Source organism: Triturus cristatus, chromosome 5_2, assembly GCF_964204655.1.
Source record: "Triturus cristatus chromosome 5_2, aTriCri1.1, whole genome shotgun sequence".
NCBI classification, from domain to species: Eukaryota; Metazoa; Chordata; class Amphibia; order Caudata; family Salamandridae; genus Triturus; species Triturus cristatus.
This window is the reverse complement of record NC_140588.1, coordinates 955,281,572-955,306,706: the sequence shown is the minus strand read 5'-3', so window position 1 is coordinate 955,306,706 and position 25,135 is coordinate 955,281,572. Positions and strand designations below refer to the sequence as shown.

The 25,135-nt window shown below is 43.0% G+C and overlaps 1 protein-coding gene and 1 long non-coding RNA gene across 3 annotated transcripts in view; one reads left to right on the top strand and one right to left on the bottom strand.

Annotated features, from left to right (window-relative positions):
* LOC146829460 (SWI/SNF-related matrix-associated actin-dependent regulator of chromatin subfamily A member 1) overlaps window positions 1-25,135 on the top strand; it is a 1,967,301-nt gene that overhangs the window by 1,148,744 nt on the left and 793,422 nt on the right. For both annotated transcript variants that reach the window (XM_085608144.1, XM_085608145.1), the window contains one exon: window positions 19,766-19,887. In XM_085608144.1, coding sequence (XP_085464270.1) covers window positions 19,766-19,887 — 122 coding nt within the window. The remainder of the gene's footprint in view (window positions 1-19,765; window positions 19,888-25,135) is intronic.
* LOC146829461 (uncharacterized) overlaps window positions 1-25,135 on the bottom strand; it is a 200,442-nt gene that overhangs the window by 70,035 nt on the left and 105,272 nt on the right. Inside the window, exons 2-3 of the long non-coding RNA XR_014962264.1 lie at window positions 20,385-20,458; window positions 19,763-19,943 (exon numbers count right to left, since the gene is read on the bottom strand). This is a non-coding gene — a long non-coding RNA (uncharacterized LOC146829461). The remainder of the gene's footprint in view (window positions 1-19,762; window positions 19,944-20,384; window positions 20,459-25,135) is intronic.

Genomic DNA, 25,135 nt, shown 5'->3' with positions numbered 1-25,135 from the left:
ATCCTCGACATCGTTCCATCTGGATATAATCCATCTGGAGCACTTCAAAAGGGTGATCAGGAGGATGAAATCCACCCTGTTCTACGGGAACGCTTTTTCCTGGGTTAAACTGACAACAGATCATACAGGTACGGACTTTTTGCTTTGCTGCTGCTCGTAAATGTTTATTGAACCAAATGTGTTGAATGCTGTCTAGCATAGCTTTTTCTCCGAGATGTGCTGGACTATGTGTAGTGTTAATTATAACTTGGACCATTGAATCAGGAAGGAACCACACAGACTTTTCCTTCATCATCCATCCCTGGTCCGTTTGGATCCCTCCTAATTCAGTCCATTTCTTTATTTCGTCTTGTGTAGCATGTGTCTGTATGTCAATTACGTCAAGAGTAGGATCTTTAACTGTCATACAATGTGTCGGTATCGGGACTATTGTCTTTGTCATGTCGGGAGTCTGAGTTTGAGCAGTCTGTTTAGCTGTTCTGTCGGCTAGATCATTGCCTTGAGAAATGATATCAGTAACTTTCGTATGAGCTTTACATTTCATAATTGATATTGCAGTAGGTAGATGTATTGCATCTAATAAGGCATGAATGAGGGGTCCGTGCTGAATGTGGGCACCGTGGGAAGTTAAATAACCTCTCTCTCGCCACAGCACGCCGAAGTCATGTACAACTCCGAATGCATAACGTGAATCAGTATATATGTTGACTTTTTTACTTGTGGCTTGAATACAGGCTTGTGTCAGAGCGATGAGCTCTGCGGCTTGAGCTGACAAAGTATTAATACGATTAGTTTCAATGACTTCTGTATCTGTTGTGACTGCATAAGCAGCCACTAACTCTCCTGTATTCGTTCTCATACATGAACCATCTACATACAACGTCAGGTCTGGATCTGACAATGGGACATCTGTCAAGTCTTGTCTGGGTTTTGTCGTTATAGTAATAACTTCAATACAGTCATGAGCTAGTGGGTCTGTTCCGGTTACTGGCAAAAGTGTGGCAGGATTCAATGTGTTACAGCGTCTGATTTCTATATGTGGCTGAAACAATGTAAGTTCATACCCTGTAAGTCGTGCTATAGTCAAGTGTTGTGTTTGCGTTCTATTCACAAGGACTTCTACTGTGTGTGGTACTTGAACTGTCAATGGATGTCCTAACACTATGGCATCGCTTTGTCTAATTGCTAAAGCTGTCGCTGCTACTGATTTTAGGCATGCAGGCAAAGCCTGAGCTACGGGATCTAATGTACTAGAAAAATAAGCACATGGTTTGTGTGCTCCTGCTTGTTCCTGTGTGAGTACTGACAAGGCAGTACCTTCGCGTTCTGTAACAAAGAGTGTAAACTGTTTTCTGTAACATGGCGTTGCTAAAACAGGTGCTTGACATAAAGCTTTCTTTAGGCTTTCAAAAGCTTGTGTATGTTCCTGAGTCCAAGGGAGAACAGTCGATGTGGCTGCCTCCTGGGTTGTCAACTGGATGAGTGGTTTTGCTAGAAATGCATATTGCGGGATCCACTGTCTACAGTATGAAGTGAGGCCTATGAAAGCCCGCACCTCCTTTTGTGTCTTGGGTATTGGCATGTTAGCTATTAACTGAATGCGGTCTGGTGTAAGCTGCCTTCCCTCCTTGGACAGCGAGTGTCCAAGATAAACAACTCGCTGGACACAGAATTGCAGCTTAGAAGGGGACACCTTGTGTCCCTTTTCGGCTAGAAATTTTAAAACTGTCAGTGATGCTTTTTCACATTCTGGTTCGCTTCTTGCGGTGATCAGCAAATCATCGACGTATTGGAGCAGAGCAGTGTTAACTGGCATGTGGATACTATCTAGTTCTCGTTTCAGTGCTTGGCTATAGATGCTGGGGCTTTCTGTAAATCCTTGAGGTGCGCGTGAGAATTTAAAGCTACGTCCATTTAAACTAAATCCGAATAAATATTGGCTTTCCGGATCTATTGGGACGCTGAAAAAGGCATTCTTGAGATCGATTACAGTAAAGAATGTCGCTTCGGAATCAATAGCTGTCAGTAATGACGAGATATCTGGGACCACAGGGAATTGTGGCACAATGCATTTGTTTAACTCGCGCAGATCAATAACCAATCGATAGACTGGCGGGGCCTTAGGATCTGTTCGTTTAAGAATCGGAATTATCGGCGAATTACATACATTGGAGTCCGTTTCTACGACTACTCCTTGGGCAATGAGCTCGGCAATGATTTGTAGTAAAGCCACTACAGCATCTGGTGGTAACTTGTATTGTCGCATTCGTGGTAGCACCACTCCTGCCTTTAATGTGACTTGATATGGTGTAATATTCACGCGTCCAACATCAGTAGGGCCTTGTGCCCATAGATGTGTAGGTAAAGTCTGTAGTCGGGGATCCATGTCTCTAGACACATAGTGACCTTTAAAATCACGTAAAAACAACCTTACTCCTTCCGGAGAACAACATATTATGGCTCCTAGAGCTTTCAACGTTTTTTATTCCTAGCAAGTTTTCTGGACATGATTTAGTAAGCAATAAATCTGTAGTTCGGGTCAGAGGTCCTATCGTAAGTGGCAGAGGTTGTGACACTTCATTAATAATAGGTTTTCCTGAAAAACCAAGGGAAATATTCTGTGAGCCTGAGAGGGGTGCCCCTGGAACTTCACTACGTTTTATGGTCGTTCGACTTGCCCCTGTATCGAGTAGAAATTTTCTATCCTGGCCTAATAATTCACTATGTACATAAGGTCCTTCTTGGTCTACTGGGATTTCAATAAGGGGTAAGTCAACTTCCCTCTCTAGGCTAGTTCATGCGTAACGCTGATACTCAGGATATTCATACTGTGCGGTCTGATACATTTGTCGTGTTGTTGTCTGTGTGGCAGCAACAGGCAACGGTGGTGCAGCTGGCACAAACTGTATTGGCTGTTGTGCGGCTGGCATGGCCTGGGCATGCTGCGGAGCTCCTTGTTCATTCTGCTCTTGTCTCAATGGCCGTGATCTTTCTTGCGTTTTACCTATGGCGATATTATGTTTTAAAACTGGACAATCGTGTACATAATGACCTGGCTTTTTACAGTAATTGCATGTCCCTTTTACAGGTCCTGCTGAATCAGAATGTGTCATACCCTTTTTATGTCCTTCAGCTGGAACTGTCTGAGAAACTAGCATTTTCATTTTTGTGTCTTTCATGCGTCTGTGTTCATGTTCTTGTTCCTCTCTAATTCTATTGTGATGATACTGTAACATTTGTAACATTTGTGATGGAGTGTTACCTTGCCAGGTACTCTCGAATTTTAATACTCTATTCTTTACTTGGGGCAGGGCATTCTCGACTAATTTTGTTACAAACAGATGTGGGTATGATTCGCTGCTTGCTTTTATGCCACTATTTATACCAAAACATTTTTCAAATCGGGCATAGTAATCACTAGTGTCTTCATCTTGCTTCTGTTTACAGGCTGAAATTGTACCTCAATCTTCCTTTTTCGTAGTTAATAAACGTGGCAGTACCTGTACTAATAAACCTGGCAGTGCTTTAGTTTTATCCCCAAGTCCTGCTCCTGCAGTTCGGGCCCTTTCTTCTGCTTCTAACACTGACCATTCTATCTTTTGGTCTCCTACCTCCCACTCTTTTTCCTTGAGTTTCTCATAAATACCAGCAGGCATTAATACCTTTAATATTGTCATAATGTCGGGATAGGTATACTCTCCCATGAGTAACATGTCTTTAATTTCTCGGTGAAAACCCGCTGGATCTTTGTCATGACTGGGTACCACTTTTTTCATTTGTAACAATTCTATTTTTGATATGGGCGTGTATACAAATACGCGCTTAAACTCGTTGTCCTCGCCTTTTATTGGGTGTACTTCTCGTAAGGGATTCTGTCTATCCATATTTTCTTGACGGGCAATGAGACACGGTCTGAACATACAAAAAGAATATACTGCTTTCTTGATTCTAGAATTTCTTTAATTAATTTAGTACCTGAACCTCTCCATTCATTCATAAGTAATTCAGTCAATATGTCGGGTAAGGGACCAGGATCTGAATGTTGACTCCGATATAGTATAATGAGTTGTTGAATCATATAAATCCCAGCTAACCTCTGTTCATCTGGGGTGAGATTCAAAAATGTGCGTACTACTGTATCATCACTATATTTTCCGGGACTGTCCACCCAATGGACAGCTGCCCTGGCTAAATCTTGTTCATCCATAGAATCGAGGAAATGATAACCCCTTCGTTCTCGGAGTAATTTGTCAGCTATTTGGAACGAATGCTCGTTAGACCTTATATGGACTATGGGTGTTGGGAAACCTCTGTTATTGTCTGGACATATCGGGCGTATTGGGTCAATAAGACATCTCGTACTATTACAAGATCTTCTTTTACCTACATAGGCTATAGTTTCTGACTGTCCTGTGGGCGGTCCTGACCCTTCTTCCTCGCTTTGTTCGAACTCGTCTACCTCTAATCTCTCTTCGTGTAGGCGTTCTATTTCTTTACGGATCTTTCGGCACATGGCTATTATACAATTTTGTTTATCATGTCTCCCTTCTGATATATTCTGGCTCCATCTTGTAAGAATTTTCATTGCTTCCGGGTCTACCCCCGGTCGGTCTTGATTTCTGATCACACAGTTTATGAGGAAACGTAACAGTTCCCCCTGTATCTCTACTTTCTGGTATTCCATAGCTCTGTTAATACATTCTGGATCTCGCCCTGTTTGGACAAAATGATATATTTTATCTAGATGCTCAGTCATTCCTGGTAACTTTCCTAAATACACTGCGGCTCGTCTGATACGCAATGATGCCAGGGTCATTTCGTCCTCTTTACCGGGCACAGGGTCATATCTACAATCTATAAGAAGTTCCTTCAGCGTACGGGCACTTATGAGTTTCGGTGTACGTGGATGTGCTGACTCTTGAAAAGTAAGTTTATTTATTCTGGGTGGCGTAGAAAAAATGTTGCTAGCACCTCCCGTAGCCCCATCTGGGGTGTCGGGCGTGAAAGGATTCGTCGAACGTGACACAGCAACTACAGGTGTGGACATAGCTGTAGAAGTAGCTGTAGGAGCGGATGCAGAAACAGATGTGCTTGCCGGAACTTGTGACTCGATTTGTTGCTGTAGGGATACGGGCACTGGATCTTGGCGTTGAACCTCCCTGGTATGCGGTCTATGTGGGGCGGAATTAGCATACTCGGGAGCTGCGTCATCTAAATATGAGGAAAGAAAAACATCTTCTGCGGTTCTAGGATGCCCCTTAGGATGTACCTTTATTGGGAACAATGGGGGTGGCAAGTCTTTCGGTATTTCTGGAGTAGCCTTAGGTAATCCTTCGGCCAGAAGGGGATACATACCATTCATAAGGGCATTTCTTTGTCTGTCTACTTGTTCTGATTTCACTCGGCTACCTTCCTCAATTAATAGATTCTCTCGAACTTTATTTGAACTTTCTTTATTCTTTTCTTCCTGTCTACGTGCTTTTTCTGTGCGTCTATGAGATTCCTTACGCCATAACTCAACGGCGTCTTTCTGTGACTGTCTGACCTTCCTTTTCCATAACTCTTCCTCAACTTTCATGATGCACTCTGCATCCCAGGTTCCCGCTGTGGGCCACCTCTGACTTTCTGGTAATCCCTTGGTGTAGTCTACCCATAAATCAAGAAATAATATAGCGTCTAAGCCATGTTTGTGATACATAAAGTGCCCTGGAGTGTCCCTAGGAGGAATAGGAACGGCTTCTTCGAGAACCCCTTTTCTAGTAGTGATCTGTCTTAATTTCGAGAAGAGCGGCATATTGAGAACTGACCTTATACTTGATTTTGACCAACTGACCTGATACTTGAATTTGAACAGACTTAATACAATAAACACGATAATGAACAGTCATTCATACCACACTATACAGGACGTTTTTAAACACATTAAACATTTAACATTAAACCTTTAACTGAAACAACAATGATGATCGTCTGCATAACTAATCACCAAGCTTAATTCTTGACAATAACTGGATACTTCGGAATACTTGATATACTGCTAAACAGTACAGATACACTGCTAAAACAGTGCAGACCGGATTTGTGTACCCAAACCCGTCTTGACCGGCACAACCTATGTGCACGTCAGAAATGCCTCCCCAGCAATGGTACTCACCGGGTAGCTTCGGAAACGGAAGGCCTCAGTAACTTGAACTTGAACCGGACTGGACTCGACTCGACTCGTCGGACACTGGGCTTGACTTCGGACTGGTCGGTCTCTGTGTACCTCGGATCTTGCTCTCTCAGCTAGGCTCTGGTCGGGATACTTCGCACTTCTCACCGCCTCGTCTGGGTGTCGATCGCAGCCTCAGTCGCCCCCGCTTGACCGGAGGGAGATACAGGAAATCCTGCTGGTACGCGTTATTGTCCGTCCAGCTGTGGCAGGAGACCGGGCCTGCAACTCACCGCCGGCGCGTGAGATGAGAAAGTGTCCCTATTCGGGCGCCATTCATGTGGTAAATAATTTTCCTTTACCGGGACTGAATTTGATACAGAAACATAATAAAATAGCTCAATAAAATGAGAGGCAGAATCCGTGGTATTAGAGGTTCGGAATGGGCTTTATTCCAATAATCGATTATAATCGGATGCTTCAAGTTCCATCACCCCGGAGGTTCAGGAAGTGAAGTACATACATTATTGACATGAAATGGCTTTTATAGTACATACATTACAATGAAGCGAATACAGTAGGCGTAACAATTGATAAGGAAAATGACGATATATCTACGTAACCAAAAAATGGGTGTAATAAGGAGTAAAAAGGAACATAATTGGTTGTGATGTCATGTATAGGTGGATCTATAAGATAATACTTGGCATAGATGCGCGCGCAGCATTATGACGTGTGATTGACGTGTAACTAGGGGGTGAAGGGGACTTGACATTTAGCTCTACATGTGGAGACAAGAAGTCTGGGGGGTCAAGTCAACCTAGTCCCGAATCATATCTAACATCCTATGTTTAAAGAACTATGTTATCCATAAAAGAAGGACTTTCGGACAGAATCTGTTCTATACTGACTGTGCGTGCGTGTACAAGCGTCTAGGCGTCTACACTAAATGCGAGGGCAGGAATCTTCCATAGTAACAGGACTATGAATTACTTGCATGAGGGCAGAGAAGCCGGGCCCTTTGCTTGGTAACTGGAAGAATGTTTACTTAAACTACTAGGCAGGAATGCATCGGCTGAGGGGGAAGCAGATAACTCGAAGGTGAAATACAGTTCTTGGCAGAGAATAGGCTGATGTCAGACTTCGTGAGCCGCGCAGAGAATGAGACAAAGTTCATGGTCACAGATGCAGGCTCAGACTGGAGCTTTCAGAGGCAGAAGGCAAGAAGAGTTTGATGACAGAATCAGGGCCTACTTGCCTGGACTGTAAAATGGCATAAGTGAACCATATAAAGCCGGTAGCCTTTCATACTTAGGGATGGAATATCCGGCCTATTCATGGCGGATCTGACAGAGGACATGTTGACGGTGGACGCACATGTGTTTGCGTCTTTATAACTGGAACTGGAGGGAACATACATGTACTTGTGACATGCACATAGAACCGTTGGGGTCCAAGATAGGGGACATAACTGACCAGAAAAATCCATATTTCCACAATTCGGTGAGACCGAGATGGCCGCACTGTTTATTTTGTGCAGCGCCACCTCCCCTTAACCCTGGCAGCAGGCGGCACGCCTGGGTCCGGGTCCGGGCTCCGGGAGCGACGGCAGCTTTGGGGAAAGGTGCGCCAGGCAGTGTTTCGCTGCTCTGGTGTGTGGCGCACCCAAAACCAGTTGACGCACCGGTGGTCCGATATCCTGGACCAGGAGCAGGACCCGCTGGACCTGCTAGGAGTGGAGGTCCCGGGGCTTGGTGAGTAGCTATTTAATATTACTACTTTGTGTCTGTTCTCCTGCTCTGTGTTATATATTGCGAATATATTTTTTTTCCGACCAGCAAGAATGCTGCTGCTTACATTACAAGTAAATTAGGTTTAAAAATCTTCTGTGATTGTTATGACACAGGTGCTCGGTGCTACTAATCTTACTTGTTTGCAACTTTGCATTCGCTTAGCATGATTATGTAAGAGTTTCTTTTAGAGAACTTAAGTTAGGTAGTGCTAGAAAGACTCTAGTCCTTTCTTTGTCCTCCTGGCACTAAGAGATAGTGGTGGATTGATACTTAGGTTTAGTTACTTATTAGTCTGAGTTGGTAATTTTTTTGTGGTCTTCGTGACGCACCCTCTGTTACATCACGTGCTGCTGAGTGCTGCTTACCCCAGTCCTTAGTAGAACCTTTTGTAGTTTGTTTAGTGAGTGGTAATAGGCTTAGCAACACTAGCAGAACATCAGCAGCAACCATCCAACAATTTGGTGTATGCAAAAATTTAGGCATGTGTCCTCAATTTATGCATTTTTGAGGTCTAAAATAAATGGAAATGCAGACTTAGTGAACAATTGGCCTGCCTGGAATAGGTGGGCTAGGTCAGGTGGTACTTAGGCTTAGTTGGTATTCTGGAATCCGAATGTAACACTGGATTAGTGTTGATAAATAATAACTAGTCGGTCCGCAAATCCCCCCATACTACTAGTCGACCAGATTAGATAGGTCAATTTGATTGCAATTGTTGTTCCCATAAATGTTTTTTTGACCGTTTTAAAAAATATTTTATTTGTTTCACACTAATCATCAATGTTTTTCTCTTTCTTTCTTACATCTTTCATGATCAGCATTCAGGGGCAAGAAGACGGGGTTGGAGTCGGCGGGAGCAGCTGGACAAGTACACCAGGGATAGGAGGAACAGGACCAGGACCGTTCTCTATCGAGGGCTCTGCTGCTGGCCCCCATAAGTCTTCCTGTTGTTAATATTAATAATTATTATTCTCTAACTTTTACTGCACCTTATTTTTTCCGAATTATTGTTTCCGTTTCCTAATGCTATTTTTTACCAATTCTTCTTCGATCTAGACTATCTGTTTCTAAATTCTTGTTATCCCTGCCTCTAACTGCCTCTGCTATGACTCTCTGTACTACTACTATTCTGTCTGTAGCTAAGCTTGCCCAGTTGGCCACTCTTTATTTAAAAGCTTTTTAATAAAATTCAGATTCACCAATAGCTCTAGCCATTGAGTCCAGTCCTTTGGGTTGTCCTCTTCTACTACTTCTAGTCTTCTTAATCTTGAGACTTTCTTAATCTTGAGGCTTTTCGACAATTCCCACCAACAAAATGCCCAACCAGATTTTACTATTTTTGATAGGATAGGACATACTACTACTGCTGTAGGGATTCTGCACATACAGATCTTTGCACAAGAAAATAGGACCTTGGTGATGGGAGTTTGGACCTTCCTCACACCTCAATCAGAACCCATCACAATCCTGTGACCGACTAGTTATAGTGTCTCGTTACTATTAGCTCTCCGAACCCCCCCAAGATACCCAATGAGTAGACAACCCAGATTATAACACTCCCGACCTCTCAGTCGCGGAAGCAATGCACATGCACACCCTTTCGCCCACTCACTCGTGTAAGTCCACACCAGATACCACCGAGTCTATGTAAGTTCAACTGACAAGCTCTGTACGTGGTTCTATAATGCAGCACCAATAGCAAAATGCATAAGATTCAAACGATAAACATTGTTACACAAAAGGCGAAATCATGATAACTGAACAGTGGTGGAAGCACCACCCTCCCCTTGGTAGGAATATAGTTTATATAAAATTATAAATGAAGATCTCTGAGCAAATTCTGGGGACCCCCCACCTTAGAAGAACCTAGTACTGGTTACATCATAAGCTCTGCAAAGCTCTGGTATGTTATGAGAAAAATGGTGCGCGTTAGTACTATATTGCAAGCATTTCTCAGTCATGCCAAAAAGTGTAGCATTTTTATGGATAAGTAATATGGACTAACACCAGAACTCCATAACAAAGTGGCTTGTTTTTCGACCTTGTACGCAGCGCTCAGACAGTAGCAGTATGAGCTCATGTGGGCTCAAAGGAGTCTTACACAGCAAGCTGCGAGGTAATGTGCGCAAAAATAAAAGACACAAAGGTAAAATGGTTGCATGGCTCGGGCTAACTAAGCAAAGACTAGAATGACCATAGGGACCATATAACACTACTAGTGTCTACTGATTTGTACTAGTAATGTTTGTTGTATATGTATGTATTAACTTTTTTTCAATCATGCTAGTGAAAAATAGGGGGAGGTGTATATGGCATCTAAAAAATGTGTAATGCTTTTTCTAGGCGTACTACCGACCACCAGTGCCGGGGCCAGCGGCGAAGGCGATGTGACTGCTGAGGGCGGAGAATATGCGGCAGTAGCAGGAGGAGCTGCAGGGGGTGAGCCAGCAGCAGTGGCGGGCGGTGGTAAGTTATATTCCTAATCCTTACTTATTGACATTACACTCACTGCAAGGGTGTACTGTATACTGTACTGTTGAGACTTATTAAGTAAGAAGTTGTTGTGAACGGTTGAAGACACCCTTTACTTAGCATTAGTAAAAGCATTAGCGGCAGGAGTGTCGAGTAACCAATGGCCTCTTCTATCTGACTTCAACTCAGCTGTGAAAGTTTTATGGAGAAGACTAAAAGTCAGATCCGATGACCTTGATGAATAGGTTGAACGAAAAGGGAAAGAAGGGTGGAAGGAAGAAGGACGGGCGAGATTTAATATTTATGACTGGCAGAGAGGGATACGTGGGATGCATGCATGCATAGGTGGCTGTTAGGAATCAGATGCATGGGTGGTTGAATGCCTGAAACTCCCACAAATGTTAGAGGCAGAGGAAGTGGGAGGATAGATACATACCACAAATGTTATGTACTGTGCTTGCTAGTGCTACTGTGCCACTATGTGTAGAATTAATTTGTCTTACTGCTTTGCTAAGAGTATATTTTACAATAGTCTTGTTTTTTCTTCTTGATATAGCTACTCCTTCCAAAGGGAAACCAGACAGGACGGAGTTGGCAGCTAAGGCCCGGTGCCGGAAGCTGGAGTCCATACAAAGGGAATACCGGCGGCTGGTGCTTTTGGTGGAGGAGGAGGAGGCGGCAGCAGCTGCAGCATCCTCCAATGCCCCGGGCCCCAGCCACCCCCCTCCAGCATTACGGCGCCACCGTCTGCCCGCCACCGTCCATCTTTTAATATCACTGCTGCCCCCCCCTCCCGTGGATGCAATTGCCGCGCGTTGGAGTGCTGCATGGCCCGGCTTGAGGAGCAGGTTTGTGTCCTCCTGGAGAGGCGAGTCCGCCGATAAGGCCCTGTTAATTGCCCCTTTTTTATTTCTTCTTTTGGTGGGTGGGAATCGGGCGTTGGGGTTAACTTTCTTTGGACAATTGGACTTTTTATATAGGTTGGACATTTTGGTTCCGGACATTGGTTGGGGTTAGGGTGTGGGGTGGGTCAGGTGTTGTTGTGGGATTTTTTACATAGTTTATTTTTGTTAGGGGATTAAATTATATATTTATACTTTACATACGATGTTGTTAATGTTTTGTGGTTGGGGTTACTGTTTTACGTCACACTGTTTCCTAGATGGTGCAGGGCCACAGCCAGTGTTTGATTTAAATAATTGGCTGACTTTGTAAGACACAAACAGATAGATGCGGTACCCCTCAGTGAGTGACATGTCCTATTAGTACTGTTAGTCTCTCCTCCTAGTCTATGCATTCTGCAACTGGGCTCATTGAATTAATGAAAACATTTTCATTATTAATTATGCCTCCCCCAAACTTCTTCTCTTACCTGTGCTTGATATTTAACTTAGGCACAGCGATGGCTGCATGGTGATGGTTTTCTTTCCCAACATGCCATGGTTGTGGTGGTAGTAGTAGTAGACACAGGCAGTAGCATTTGCAAAAAAAGAAAAAGAGACAGTCAGTCGCCTGAGAGAGACTGTTGGAGGAGTAGTAGAATGAAGTACAGTACAGAATTTACTGCCAAACAATAATATGCAAAAATCCAATAAAACATAATGGTGGCGGGTATAGCCTAGTACATAGAGTTACAAACTCTAGTTGTGTCAAGTCACTCGACTAGGCCTACAGTACACTCAACACAAGCGTAACCGTTAGTGCTGTGTAGGAGGATGACAACAAATCCAATCGATGCCGGCAATTAATGCTGATGGATAAGGTTCCTTTGGTAAAAAAATTACCTCGCAAATATACTGCTCATGGGTGGGCAAGCAAAAGAAGATCCTTGCCCTGCCTTGAAATTGAATTAGGGTTGCTTTTGCCACATCCGCCCCAGCAAGCGTGTGATAAATTATTGGTGTCCATTTAATTTAGTCACACCTCAATAAGTCACACAGCCCAGGGGGAAGAGGGTTAGGGTTTGATGAATGGTTGGTAAGGGGGATTTGGGGAAAGGTTTGACAAAGAAAAACAGTTATGCATGGACAACAACAAAAGAAAAAACAACCATATCCATAAATCTGTTAAAGGAGAAAAAGGAAATGCATGCAGGATGATGATAACTTGATGGTTAATGAAGTACTTACTAACTACTATTAGACAATTAGACAGTACAGGGCAGCAGTATATTATGCAATTTGCCTTGCCTGTCTGCCCTCAGAGACCCGAGTTACATACAGTTTCTGTTCTGTTGTACCGGCCCGGGCTTACTATTAAATATAGCAAAGGAAATTCAAAAATAGCTGTAGGGATTAATTGAATTATAAGCAGAGAGAAAACATACTCATAACAACAACACACAGTAGTAATGATTGAAGACAAAAAATGAATCAAATTATTTAAAAGATGATGAAAGTTGATACTGTTACTGTATGTTATCCTGGTCAAAATGGGGAGTTGCATCTCGGCATTCCTCTTGGCTCTCCCTTCCATGGACGCTCCGGCCATCAATCTTGAGTGACGCCACTGCCTGCCTGGCAGATGTAGATTTATTGGTAAGGTAAGTGTGAGTTGTTTTTCTCAGTATTGCACAGGGTAAGAGCCGGCCTGTAATTGTAGATGGAAAAACAAAAGGCATATTGAAAGATCAAGTTGAAAAAAAAATGCATAAATTACGGTGGAGTGCAACAAGAACACTTTCAGAGGTGGCATGGATACATCATGTCTACTCTAGTCTGTTTCCAGCATTAACCTCCAACAACAACAGGACAGAGCAGGCCCACGGCACTGCTGTGACCCATCCTCCATTTAGCGTACTTTTTTGGGGGGATAGAGGCAGACAAAGCACATAATATACAGCAACATAGCATTTTACAAATTAAGTGACTAAATCAATGCACCGCTCTCAGTCTTACCACCACACTCGACTCCACCACTACACAGACATGTAGGTCTGCAGTGGTTGTTGTTGACTTGTTTACCTTTTATTCCACTCATGAAACACCTTGAGTTATTCCATCAATCATCTTGGATCCTACTGAGTGACTGCGAAGATATTATGTCACTGTGGTCATCATCATGGTGTTGTCCAACTCAGTGTGCATTGAACAGATTGAGTCCCCTTTCCATATTCAAAATGCAATGGATCGGCCTGCAGTAGAAGTACAAATTTGTTATTAAAAAACAAGAAGGGAAACAAACATTGCCTTGAGTTACTTTTAGTGTGTAGATTAGATAATAGTACGCAATGAATAACTTCATGCACTACAAACAACAACACAAATCACTCAGTTAGTGTCCAATGCATGTCATCATTCATTACCTGTTGCTTCTCATCTTCAGTTAATGGACTGTCTCTCTCGGCTCGGAAAGGAGTATAGCTATAGTAGTCATCATCATGTTCCACTTCTTTTGGAGGGACTCTATGAGGCAAGATTTTCTTCTATTATGCTAATCATCTGGCTTGAGGGCAATAGATTTAGGGCAGTTCAGGAGGATGGAGGAGCAGGACTCGGAGGAGTGGACTGAAATGCAACAAGCTGAAATGCATACATGGCAATAAAAGACTAGAAGACGGTGGTGATGGATTTGTTGTGATTCGAAGTTTCCAACGAGAAAGACAGATACACAAATAAAAGTCAATAAGGGAGAACGACACTAAGAAGTGGAAGTCTAGTTGTCAGGGAAGTATAGCTCGTCTTCAAACTCTGGGGGTTCAACCAGAAGTAGGTAATCATCATCTAAGATGCTACTTCCGTCACCTGAGCCGATGTCCTCATCTTCCTGCGTTGATTCATGTATTGTGTAATTCAGTGGTATCAATTGCTGATTCATTTTGATCATGGTTAACCTCTCCACGTTTTTGGGCGAGAGACTGGTCCTTCTCACTGTTACAATGGACCCAGCAGCACTGAAAACATGTTCAGAAGAGACACTTGCGACAGGGCAAGCCAGATAGTTTATTGCCAGCCTGCTGAGCAGTGGCCATTGGCCCCTTTTCCCATACCAATAACGCAATGGATTTTGATCAATGTACACCTCGTCGGGTCATCCAGATAGGCAAGGACCATCCGCTCAATGTTCAGGGGTGCTACACTTTGTTCGGCCTCTTTTGTCTGTGCATCAGCACTGGACCTACCAAGTCCTTGCTGTAAATACCAATCCTTTAACGATTTTACTGGGGCCGATGATCCGGTTCTGGCTGTTGTTGATAGTGTTGGTGAGTGTTCTGAGCCAAACGCACTGCCCTCAGGCTCCAAATTTGAACTTGACGCCGGATGCACTGCTGCAGTATTATTGTGGTTGTGGCTGCCTCAGCTATCCAAGTTTTATACCGGGCAACAACCACTTCAGGAAAAGGAATTAATGTCTTACTTTTCAGTGCCGATTTGGACCGTGGATCCAGAATTGTGGCACAAATGTAATGTTCTTGTGACAAAATCTTATTTTGCACCCTTGTATTGTCAGCTAAGTGACGGAATAAGCTCTCCACTAACTCATAGGCTTCTTTTTTTCCTCTGCAGCTTTGTACACTTTAGACACCTCTTTCAGCTGTTGTTCTAGCTTGTGCAACAATGGGATAGCTTGGCCCATAGTACAGTCCTCCTTGCTGACTTCACGTGTGAAAACCTTGAAAGGAAGAAGCATCTCAGTCAGGCATTTAACTAGGCACCATTGGTCCATCTGAAGTATCATGCCTTTCACAGTAGCATCCCCTCTTCGCATGACATATTCATTGATTGGTCTGTACTGCTCAGACGGTCAAGCATGTAATAAGTTGAGTTTCAACGTGTTGCCACCTCCTGGATGAGTGCTTTGACTGGCCTTCTATAGTCACGTTTGAAGGATCCTCAGCTGCTTCCGAGCTTTAAAAGAATGGCTGAAATGAGTGCATATTCTTCGGCAGGTGGTCAGTAAGTTGCTGACTATGGCTTCTTTTTTTCAGAAAGTCTTGAACTATAATGTTAATGCAGTGCGCCAAACACGGGACCCTGAAATAGGAACCAAGCTGCATGGCCTTAAGTACATTACTGCTATTATCTGTGGAAACAAAACCAATCTTAATCCCTCTTGGGCTCAGCCATTCAAAGACCTTGCTGTGAAACTCTTCCAAAATGTTAACAGCAGTATGAGATTTCTCCATGACGAACATGGCTACAGTTGCATGTTTCCGAGTAGCATTAAAAATCTCAGCTGTGTCAAAAGCACCTACTTGAGATAGCGTATCTCTAACCCCCACAAAAGAGACCCAGTGTGCAGTGATGCACACGTAATCAGTGGCTTGGCAACTGGTCCACATGTCTGTTGTCAGGTGGATATTGTGAACAGCACTCTGCTGCAAAGCTTGTCCAACCAATTGCAGCACATCGTGATGTAGTGCTGGAACAGCAATTCTGGCGAAATAGGACCAGCTGGGAACCTTTCATTTAGGGCAGATGGCTGACACAAATTCAAGGAAACCCACCCCTTCCACAAATGAAAAAGGGAAAAGGTCCAGCGCTAACATTTTAGCCAGCTTCGCATTGTACAACAGTGCCATTGGGTGGTTGCGTTCGTACTGCCCCTCTGACCTAAACATGCTGAGGATGGTAGGCTGGATTTTTTTCCTTTGTGGTGCAGCTGTTTTCTTGAACCCAGTTAGGCTCAACGACGCACTTTTTTTCATTGCAGTACTTGGTTGCCTTGGTGTCTCAGGCTGACTCTGAGTATGACTCTTACTGCAATGCCACTGAGAGGTTGCTGAGGATGTGGGCGGTACCACTACACTGCTGGGGACAGGGCTAGAAATGTCTCCCTCTTGTTCACCTTCCACCGCCAACACATCTTCCCCTAATTCTTCATCCCCAACAACAGCAATGGGTTCAGTTTTACTTTTTTCTAAGCGAAGTAGGTGAGCCTCCCACGTGATACTGTGGTGTATTCTGAGATGACTTGTTTGGCCTCAGCTACCATAGTTTGTACCAAGCTTACCCTGCCTAACAGCCTGTCGACAAATTGAGCATATAGCAATGTTCTCCTCCTTACTGCTAACCGAAAAGAAGTCCCAAACTGGGGAGGAGAACTTTCTGGCGCTGCTGGATGTGCCACTTTCAATACCAGATAAACTGGAGGGTGTGCCTGGAGTTTGACTCTGTGCGGTTACACTACTACTACCTACTGAGGTGGTGGTTGAGCTGGATGTTGGTCCCTGCCGGGCCTTTGCAAATATGGAAGCTGAAGGTCGTGTTGTTGTTACCTGTGTTGGAGGTATCCATGCTACATCCCTCGCAGCGATTTTGGATAGGGTAATAATGTTGGTCTCCATCTCCTCGGGCCGGGAGTGATGTTCGTGATGACTGGCTCATCATCATCATCCCCCTCTTGTACATCTACCTCCATAACAGTAAGGCTTTCTGGAACTTTCCTTTTCACTAGCCTTGTCCTGTGGCGTGCATCACTCTCAGACTCAGCTGGTGGCTTCCAAGTGGCATCAAGATCATCGGAAGTGGAGCTTGAAGAATAAGATGATGGACTAACCCTCCTTTTCCTTTCTCGGCGTCTGGAAGACAATGGATCTTCTGAAACAGTGGCTTGCTCCTCTTTGTCTTCAGGAAGCTCGATTTCCTGAAATCCCCTTACTTCAGGAGGAACAAATACTAATGTGGGCTGTGGCTGCTGCTGTTCTTCCGGCTGCTGCTGTTCTTGCGGCTGCTGCTGCCCACTTATCTGCTGAGTTTCCGCCTGCGTTGATTCTGTACTACTTTGCGATAATGACATTTCAACATCGCTGCTTGTTAGTAGACTGGCTACCTCTGCGACACTCATGGGCTTGGGCCTAGGTTGGTGGGGCTGGCCTGCTGATGCGGAGGTGCTGCTCCCAGCTTGGTCCCCGGACAACGCTGTTGTAGGCATAATTTTTTGTTTCCCAAAAAACATCTGGGGGCGGCACACCAGTCTTGGTAAGTGCCACTTTCTTTTTCTATTCCTTCTTCTCACTGACAACTTTCTTGGTACTGGAGGACCTGTTATCTTTCTTTGGGCCCATCTTCTTCAGATGTCAGCAGGACGCAGGTGCACAAGTTGCAGAGATGTCTGTGGTCACACGTGGACGTGACGTGGTGTGCAGCAGGATTCTGTCTGGCAGTACAACGGGTGATGATGACACCACCTCCTCTATCTTTTTGTGCACCTAAAAGCAAAGAAGCCATGAGAAGATCATCAGTGAAATGTTGATTTTTTTGTTGTGGTTCAATTACAACTAGTACAAACAAACAAATAAAAGATATAACTTAGTGTAGCCATTTGTGAGACATTGTCAACAAGGGCTTTCATGGTATACTGTGTACACTCTCAGGAAGGATAGGAAAGAAGAAGAACAACAAAAATACAAATGTAATGGAAGTGGACCCTGTTTGGCATTACATTATTTGCTCATCACATCATTCAGGGAGCTGCTGCTGGCAAAGAGGATGGATGGAAGCAGTAAGCCAAGAGGAAAACCATGCAGGCCTATATGGCAAAAGCAGCACACTTATATAACTACCACCAGAAATGGCCACCAGCCACATGGACACTCACAAGCAACAAGCAGGAGGCCTGGAAAACAATGTACTGAGAAAAGGCCTATAGTAGCCAGGCAAGGTCTGCAAGGTACACAACAACACACCACACACAGCAAATGCATTTATTTAACATACACCTTAAATGAACAGAAATACCCCCAAAGTACACATTTTGCAATTCAATTCAATGCCATCCATGCCCTAAATGATGTTTGAAATACATTCAACACACACCAAAGAAACATGTGCTTCATCATGCACCCACCCATGACTAGCTCTGGGCCTACTGGCTACCCCAAAAAATAAAAAATAATAATAAACAACAACACCAACTTACCTGTAAAATATCAAATTCAAAAATCCTCAAATCCAATGATAATGATGCGGCAGACAGAAAGAGTGATATTTCCAGCTCAAAATCCAAAGGCAGAATGAACAGGAGATGGACAAAGCACTGGGAGGAGCCTGCTGGACAGGAACAGGAAGTTGGAGACTCTGTGGCACTTCCTCCCTCTCCCCCCCCAATTTCTTTTTTTTTTTATAAAGGACTCCTTGCACAAAAAAGGACAGCCAAATGTCAATCTGAGGAGTTTTTTTCATCCAGATCATCATTTACAGAAGGTTTTATGCTGCTCGAGATATTCTTCTTCTCCGGATTGAAAAGTTTGCGTGTTCAGCATCGCGAGCTTCACCACACTTCTGCCGGATGTCGGATGGTGCGTCCAAATGACGTTTTCGCGATCGCACACTCTCGCGGTGGTGAATGACGTGTTTGCGATCGCAGACATCTCACGGTGTCCGATGGCGCTGCGAATGACGTGTTCGCGATCGCAAACTCTTGCGGGATAGCGCGAACGGCTACCAACATCTCGTGGCGCACGCGAACAGATCGGAAAACTCGACGGCGAATGCAGGGATACCGGTAAGTCGACCGTGCGCGTGAGAACGCATTTTTAAAGTGCGAACATGGAAAAAATCTCTGCTACGCCGCGGATCGCAGAAATTTTGACATCTCCACGGAACGTGAAAATGCCTAAATTTTGCAGATTCCACGAGTAGAACGGAATTTGGCACCCACCCGTAGCAAATTCTCCTAGCTTCGCTGCGCCCATCAGATCCTCTTCGCAATTGCTCACTTGCATAGGGATGTCTCGCAATTACATTTTTTGCATATGAGTTTAGCACAGAGCCTCAGAGGAGAGCTGGCGCCATGACAGTCAATCAAGCCTCGCCACCCAGTCCCCTCTCCTAGAGGTATGTCACACTTACACACCCACCCCTTCACCTTAGATGGTGACCTGCTCATTTAAAGGAAACAGGCTTATGTACCCTCACTTCCTCTGTGGCCCATCACAGCGCTGACCCTGTGACCGAATTCGGACCACTACCCACGTCCACTCGAGCCGCTGACCCCGTACACCAATTCACCTGTGACAATGTGTCCGATCAACAAGAAAACAACATTACAATGTAAAATTTCGAAGTGATTACGGAGGAAGGAAACTCAAGCCTCGGTATCCAAACCACCACTGTCCAATCAAATCTGACAGCCAGAAGAACAGATCGCCCCCTCACTCGATTTACTGTATATGCACAGTGTCTGTCTTTTGAATAGTGTAGTGCAGAGGAGACCTGTCCACAGAAAACAATAATATTTATCTGTTCCTTATAACTATCTTTTAGCTATATTTCTGGTTTGCTGTGCACAGAAAAAATAACATTATTTTAAGCTTTTCCTATATTTCTGTTCTACATGGTTTTGATGTAATATAGACTTCTTCAAGCACATTTTATTGACACACATTTTGGTTTTATTTACTTACCAGGTTCAAGAGTTCTCATTTTCAGCCAGATGACTCGCTTACTGGACATTTTGGAAGATTATTGCATGTGGCGTGGATTTGAATATTGTCGTTTAGATGGACAAACCCCACATGAAGAAAGAGAGGTGATTACTTGGTTATATTTTATAGTTCTGGTGTAGAGACATCTTTTGACTCTTTCCTAAAAAATAAAGATATATACATAAATAGAGCGCCTTTAAGTTATCCTAATTGATCTTTTGGCCTGTGCAGCTGTCATTCACATTTTGGTTCCGCCCACTACGGACTATAGCCTGGGTAAGTGATCATCCCACGTAAGTCACCAGCGGCCCTCACTGTTAATGATAGCATTTTTCCCATGCACATGTGGTCATCCTCCCAAGAAGCAGTTAAGTGTCGGGGCTGGTGTGGAAGTAAATATAGCATTAGTGGTCTCACTACAGTTTTTGCATACTTTAAATAACATGCATCATGCACATATAGAGAGGGGTTAGGTTAGCATCAAGTGTGAAGCACATTTTGAAGCATGCCCGCAGCACAGCCATTCTGTGTTACGATGTCACGAATCATTAGTGAGGAATTCCAACATGCAGAGTAGACCCTTTCTGAGAAAATCATGTACCTGTATTTCTGTGATACTCCATGGGGGTGATGCGCATGGGGGCTATGATATCGGCAGCATTCTCACACGAAATCCTAGGGAGCAAGCCAATAAAATGCACTCAGAGAAGAAAGCATAGCTCCTGTGACGCTTTCCAGTGCAGTGTGTCATCCGGCCTCTCGGTGGTTTATCATGAATACGAGTCAGGACTGGCACAGTATCAGAAAACCCAATTATTTTAAAGGTGCTCTGTACCTATTTCAGCTACTCACTAAGAGCTCTCCCAGGCTGTGTGTAGCCTACGGTTTTAGTCCGTTGTTGCTTAAGAAAATGTGTTTAGGAGTCTTAGTGCACGAGGAAATACTTCTATCTCGAGATGAGGCAAACGCAATAATTGACCACATTTTTAAATAAATCTTTAATCAATAGAAATATCTTCAATTAAATTAAAATTCTATGTCTAAATCAAAAGTAAATATACACCTGAAGAAAAAAAAGTATTTATTATGCATTACCAATTATTAAAAGTGATGTCTATTATTACAAATGATGTAGTTATAATCTCATAAAAATGATACTTTTTAAAAATTTATTTCTTTATTGACCTTTCGACAAGTACAATTTGGTGAACACAGCACGTCAGCGACCGTAAATGCTAGTATGTATAACTGTTTACATTTTTGCTTAACTTCCTACCCGCCAGCGCCTCTCCGCACCCCACCCCAAAAAAAGAGACATTTATTTTTAAATTCAAAATAGGGTAATGATTGAATTATATTTAATTACATTTTCAACTGTTTTAAATAATGTAACAATATTTCCTATGTTGTTTTATCTTAATTCCCTACCTTCATTATGTTTTGTTGGAATTTGTTGCAGTACCAGTTGGCCATGTGTGGCTGGACTTAATGAAATACTCACGTTTTTTAGTAGTTAGTTACACTTGACTTCTGTGACTAGCCAAAAGTAGCAAACTCACTCAAGAGGTTATATCATTTAAAAAAGTATAAGTTACCTTTGTATATGTAAATTGTGTGTTACTGTAATTCTGGATTGGAAAGAGATACAAAAATGTAGCATTCCCCCCAAGGGGAATGTCCCCCAAGGCACCAAGTGGATCCTCACCCGAGGATTATATTCTTTGAGAATCCTTTTTAGAAAAATGACAGTAATCCAATTTGAATTCATCCATTTGATGTGTTAATTATACTGTTGTCACATGAACTAACTTCATTCATGAAGCATACAGGTTCCAGAATGCATTGAAATCATTGCTTTTGATCAATCATATTATTTTCCACATTCTTGATCTTCCCTTAATCTTCCCAATGCATTTCGGGCAAACTGCCCTTCATAAGGGGGTAGGATCTACAAACGTAATGTAAGGACTAATTAACACGAGGAAACCAACGCGCATTATGATGATTAAGCGAGTGGTTAAAAAGAATGTTAATGTAGCTGAACTGAAAACACCAACGTGGAAAAATATATCATGCTTCTCTCGAAGTTATATGGTAATCTGTAGCGATTACGGTGTGCCTTAAGGTGTAAATGAAATGAAATGAAAGATGAACCAACAAAGTGAACCCTAAACGGGTATAATGATATCGTAAAAAAGTGAATTGTAACGTCAGTGAGGGAATCACTCTACGTTAGACAAATATGCGTTTCGAACTGTACGTTGCGAGAGGTGTGAAGTGACGAAGTCGAGTGGTTCCATGGACACGGTCAAATACTTCCGCGTTCATGGCTAAACGTGCTCAAAAGTGAAAACTCGTTACTAACCGGGGTGACCACCTCATTGCGAGTATGAGGTGGTTAGGACGGTGAGTGATTTGCAGCGTATCAGCGATTTTACAGAAAACAGAGCAAAATTCGAGCTAGTGCTATATCGCGAACGCAATCAAAGAACGTGCAAGTTATTATCTGGTATTAGTGACATGAAAATAATACACTTACTTGGGAACTTCCGTGCATGTAGCTTGAATTCCTTTCAAGATAACCGGCATGGCGGGTGTGAGGTTCTAAATGAACATTAACAGCGATTCTGTAGAAGACAGACTTACAACGTGTCCTGTGAAATGATGGTATTGAATGTTCATTATCATTTTTCACAGTTAGGAAATCATTTTTTTTGCAAATTTCTCCTTGTCACTTTAGTGTCCCGTTTTGTTGAACATTTCTCATCCCCTAATCAGTAAATGAGCCTCCTATTACAGTTTTTTGTTCCACGATACCGAGGTAGTGTTATTTTGCACTCCCTACTAACATGGCCGCCATAGTTCTACCATCATTTGTCAGGACACGTTGTAAGTCCGTCTTCTACACAATCGCTGTTAGTGTTCATTTAGAACCTCACATCCGCCTTGCCGGTTATCTTGAAAGGAATTCAAGCTACATGCACGGAAGTTCCCGAATAAGTGTATTATTTTCATGTCACTAATACCAGATAATAACTTGCACGTTCTTTGATTGCGTTCATGATAGCACTATTTTTGCTGTGTTTTCTGTAAGATCGCTGATACGCTTCATATCACTCACCGTCCTAACCTCCTCATACTCGCAATGAAGCTGTCAACCGGATTAGTAATGAGTTTTCACTTTTGAGCACGTTTAGCCATGAACGCAGATGTATTTGACCGCATCAATGGAACCACACGACTACATCACTTTACACCTTTCGCAACGTACAGTTCGAAATGCATGTCTAACATAGAGTGATTCCCTCACTGACGTTACAACTCACTTAAGATTTCATTATACCCGTTTAGGGTTCACTTTGCTGGTTCACCTTTCATTTCATTTACACTTTAAGGCACACCGTAATCGCTACAGATTACCATATAACTTCGAGAGACGCATGATATATTTTTCCACGTTGGTGTTTTCAGTTCAGCCACATTAACATTCTTTTTAACCACTCGCTTAATCATCGTAATGCGTGTTGGTTTCCTCATGTTAATTAGTCCTTGCTTTACGCTTGTAGATTCTACCACCTGATGAAGGGCAGTTTACCCGAAATGCATTGGAGAGATTAAGGGAAGATCCAGAATGTGGAATATAATATGATTGATCAAAAGCAATGATTTCCATGCATTCTGGAACCTGTATGCTTCATGAATGAAGTTAATTCATGCGACAACAGTATAATTAATATATCAAATGGATGAATTCAAATTGGTTACTGTCATTTTTTCTAAAAAGGATTCTCAAAGAATTTAATCCTCGGGTGAGGATCCACTTGGTGCCTTGGGGGGCATTCCCCTTGGGAAGAATACTACAGTGATGTCCGTTACGTTCTGGTCCGGAGAGGTAATCCAGGAGCACCTTTCATCAAGAAGAAGAATATTTAGAATATCTGTAAAATAGTTGTGCATGGGCTACAACTACCTTTTGATTTAAAAGATATACAAAAGTCAGAGTCGCTGTTTTGTTTTCTTTTAACAGGCCCAGAATTCAAATATGAGGTGCGATTTACCATATTTGAATTTCTTCATAGATTTAATAATTTAGGATTTCTTCCGGAGCAAGCCTTAAGGAGATTCATGCTTTTGGAAATAAAATGCTCTGCAGACCCCGCTTGCAAATTAAAACCCCTGGAAAACCATGGACCCCTTCGAGGGAACTTGGGTTTCTAATGTTAGAGGAAGGAGAGGGAGGATGACATCTCTATCGCTGTTAGCATTTGAGTGGTTACAAATTTTTTTTCCACGCTTTCATCAGTCTTTCACTATTTTTTGTGTGGCCTTCTACCTCAGACCCTACAGTGTGCCTACGACATCAATTATAAGAGCTCCGATAGAGCGCTCTCTCGCAGGGCCTGCCAGGCATCACAGTGCCGGCCCGGCGAGGAGCAGCACCTGATGAAGCATGTCACCTTCGGGTGAGTGAGGGCAACTTTGCCTACAAGCTGATGCTTCTTTGGCTACCCACATTCAACCAGGGACAATGTCTCTGTAGCTCTCTGTAGCTGTCACATTTCGGCACAGTATACTTATATTTTTTTGGGATTTTCATTGATAATCATAAACTCTGAATAATTCCCCGTTGCTTGCACGGACCCGGAATACCTTTAAAAATACTGTTCTAAATCCAAGTTAATTTCTTATGGAACTCCATTGTTAGACTGTCAGAGAGGCAATTTTCTTTCTTAATGCAGGTAAATGTTGATGAAGAAGATTAACCATTTGAATTTACATCATCTGCCAAGAAAAGACGTTACCTTTCAACATGTAAAGCATAGATGGAAAATGCAGCCTGATGGGTTTACATTGGGTGGGGAGAAAAAAGACTGCCCCTTTAAGAATCTAGGAGCAACACCTACCCACAATGTTCGGTATTGGCAGTTGTCTGTGTGTGTCAGTTCTTTTTTCCAGCTCCTTCAGGCAGAATCGCTGAACATCTCAGGTGTTTTTCACACCTCGAAAAAACTATTTTTTCTAGTGAGAGCAACTTTAAAACCTATTTACTCAACATATTATTAGCTCTACTGTTGAGTAAACCTATTTTTGCATTCATCTGACTTATATTTTCACAATGCCTTCTCTTTTTACTAACTTTCCTTCCTGTGGTAGGAAGAAGGCAAGTTCAGATACAAGGTCTGTGTGATATGCCTGTCACTATCTCATCAGGCAAAAGGATGTGACATTTGTAATAAAATATTGAAAAGGATACTTAACGAAAGGGCATAAGATTAAGAGGTCTGATGCAGGATATGAGGGTAGATGAAGAAAAAAAGAAAAGAAGATTAAAAAGATCTACCTCTTGCCCTT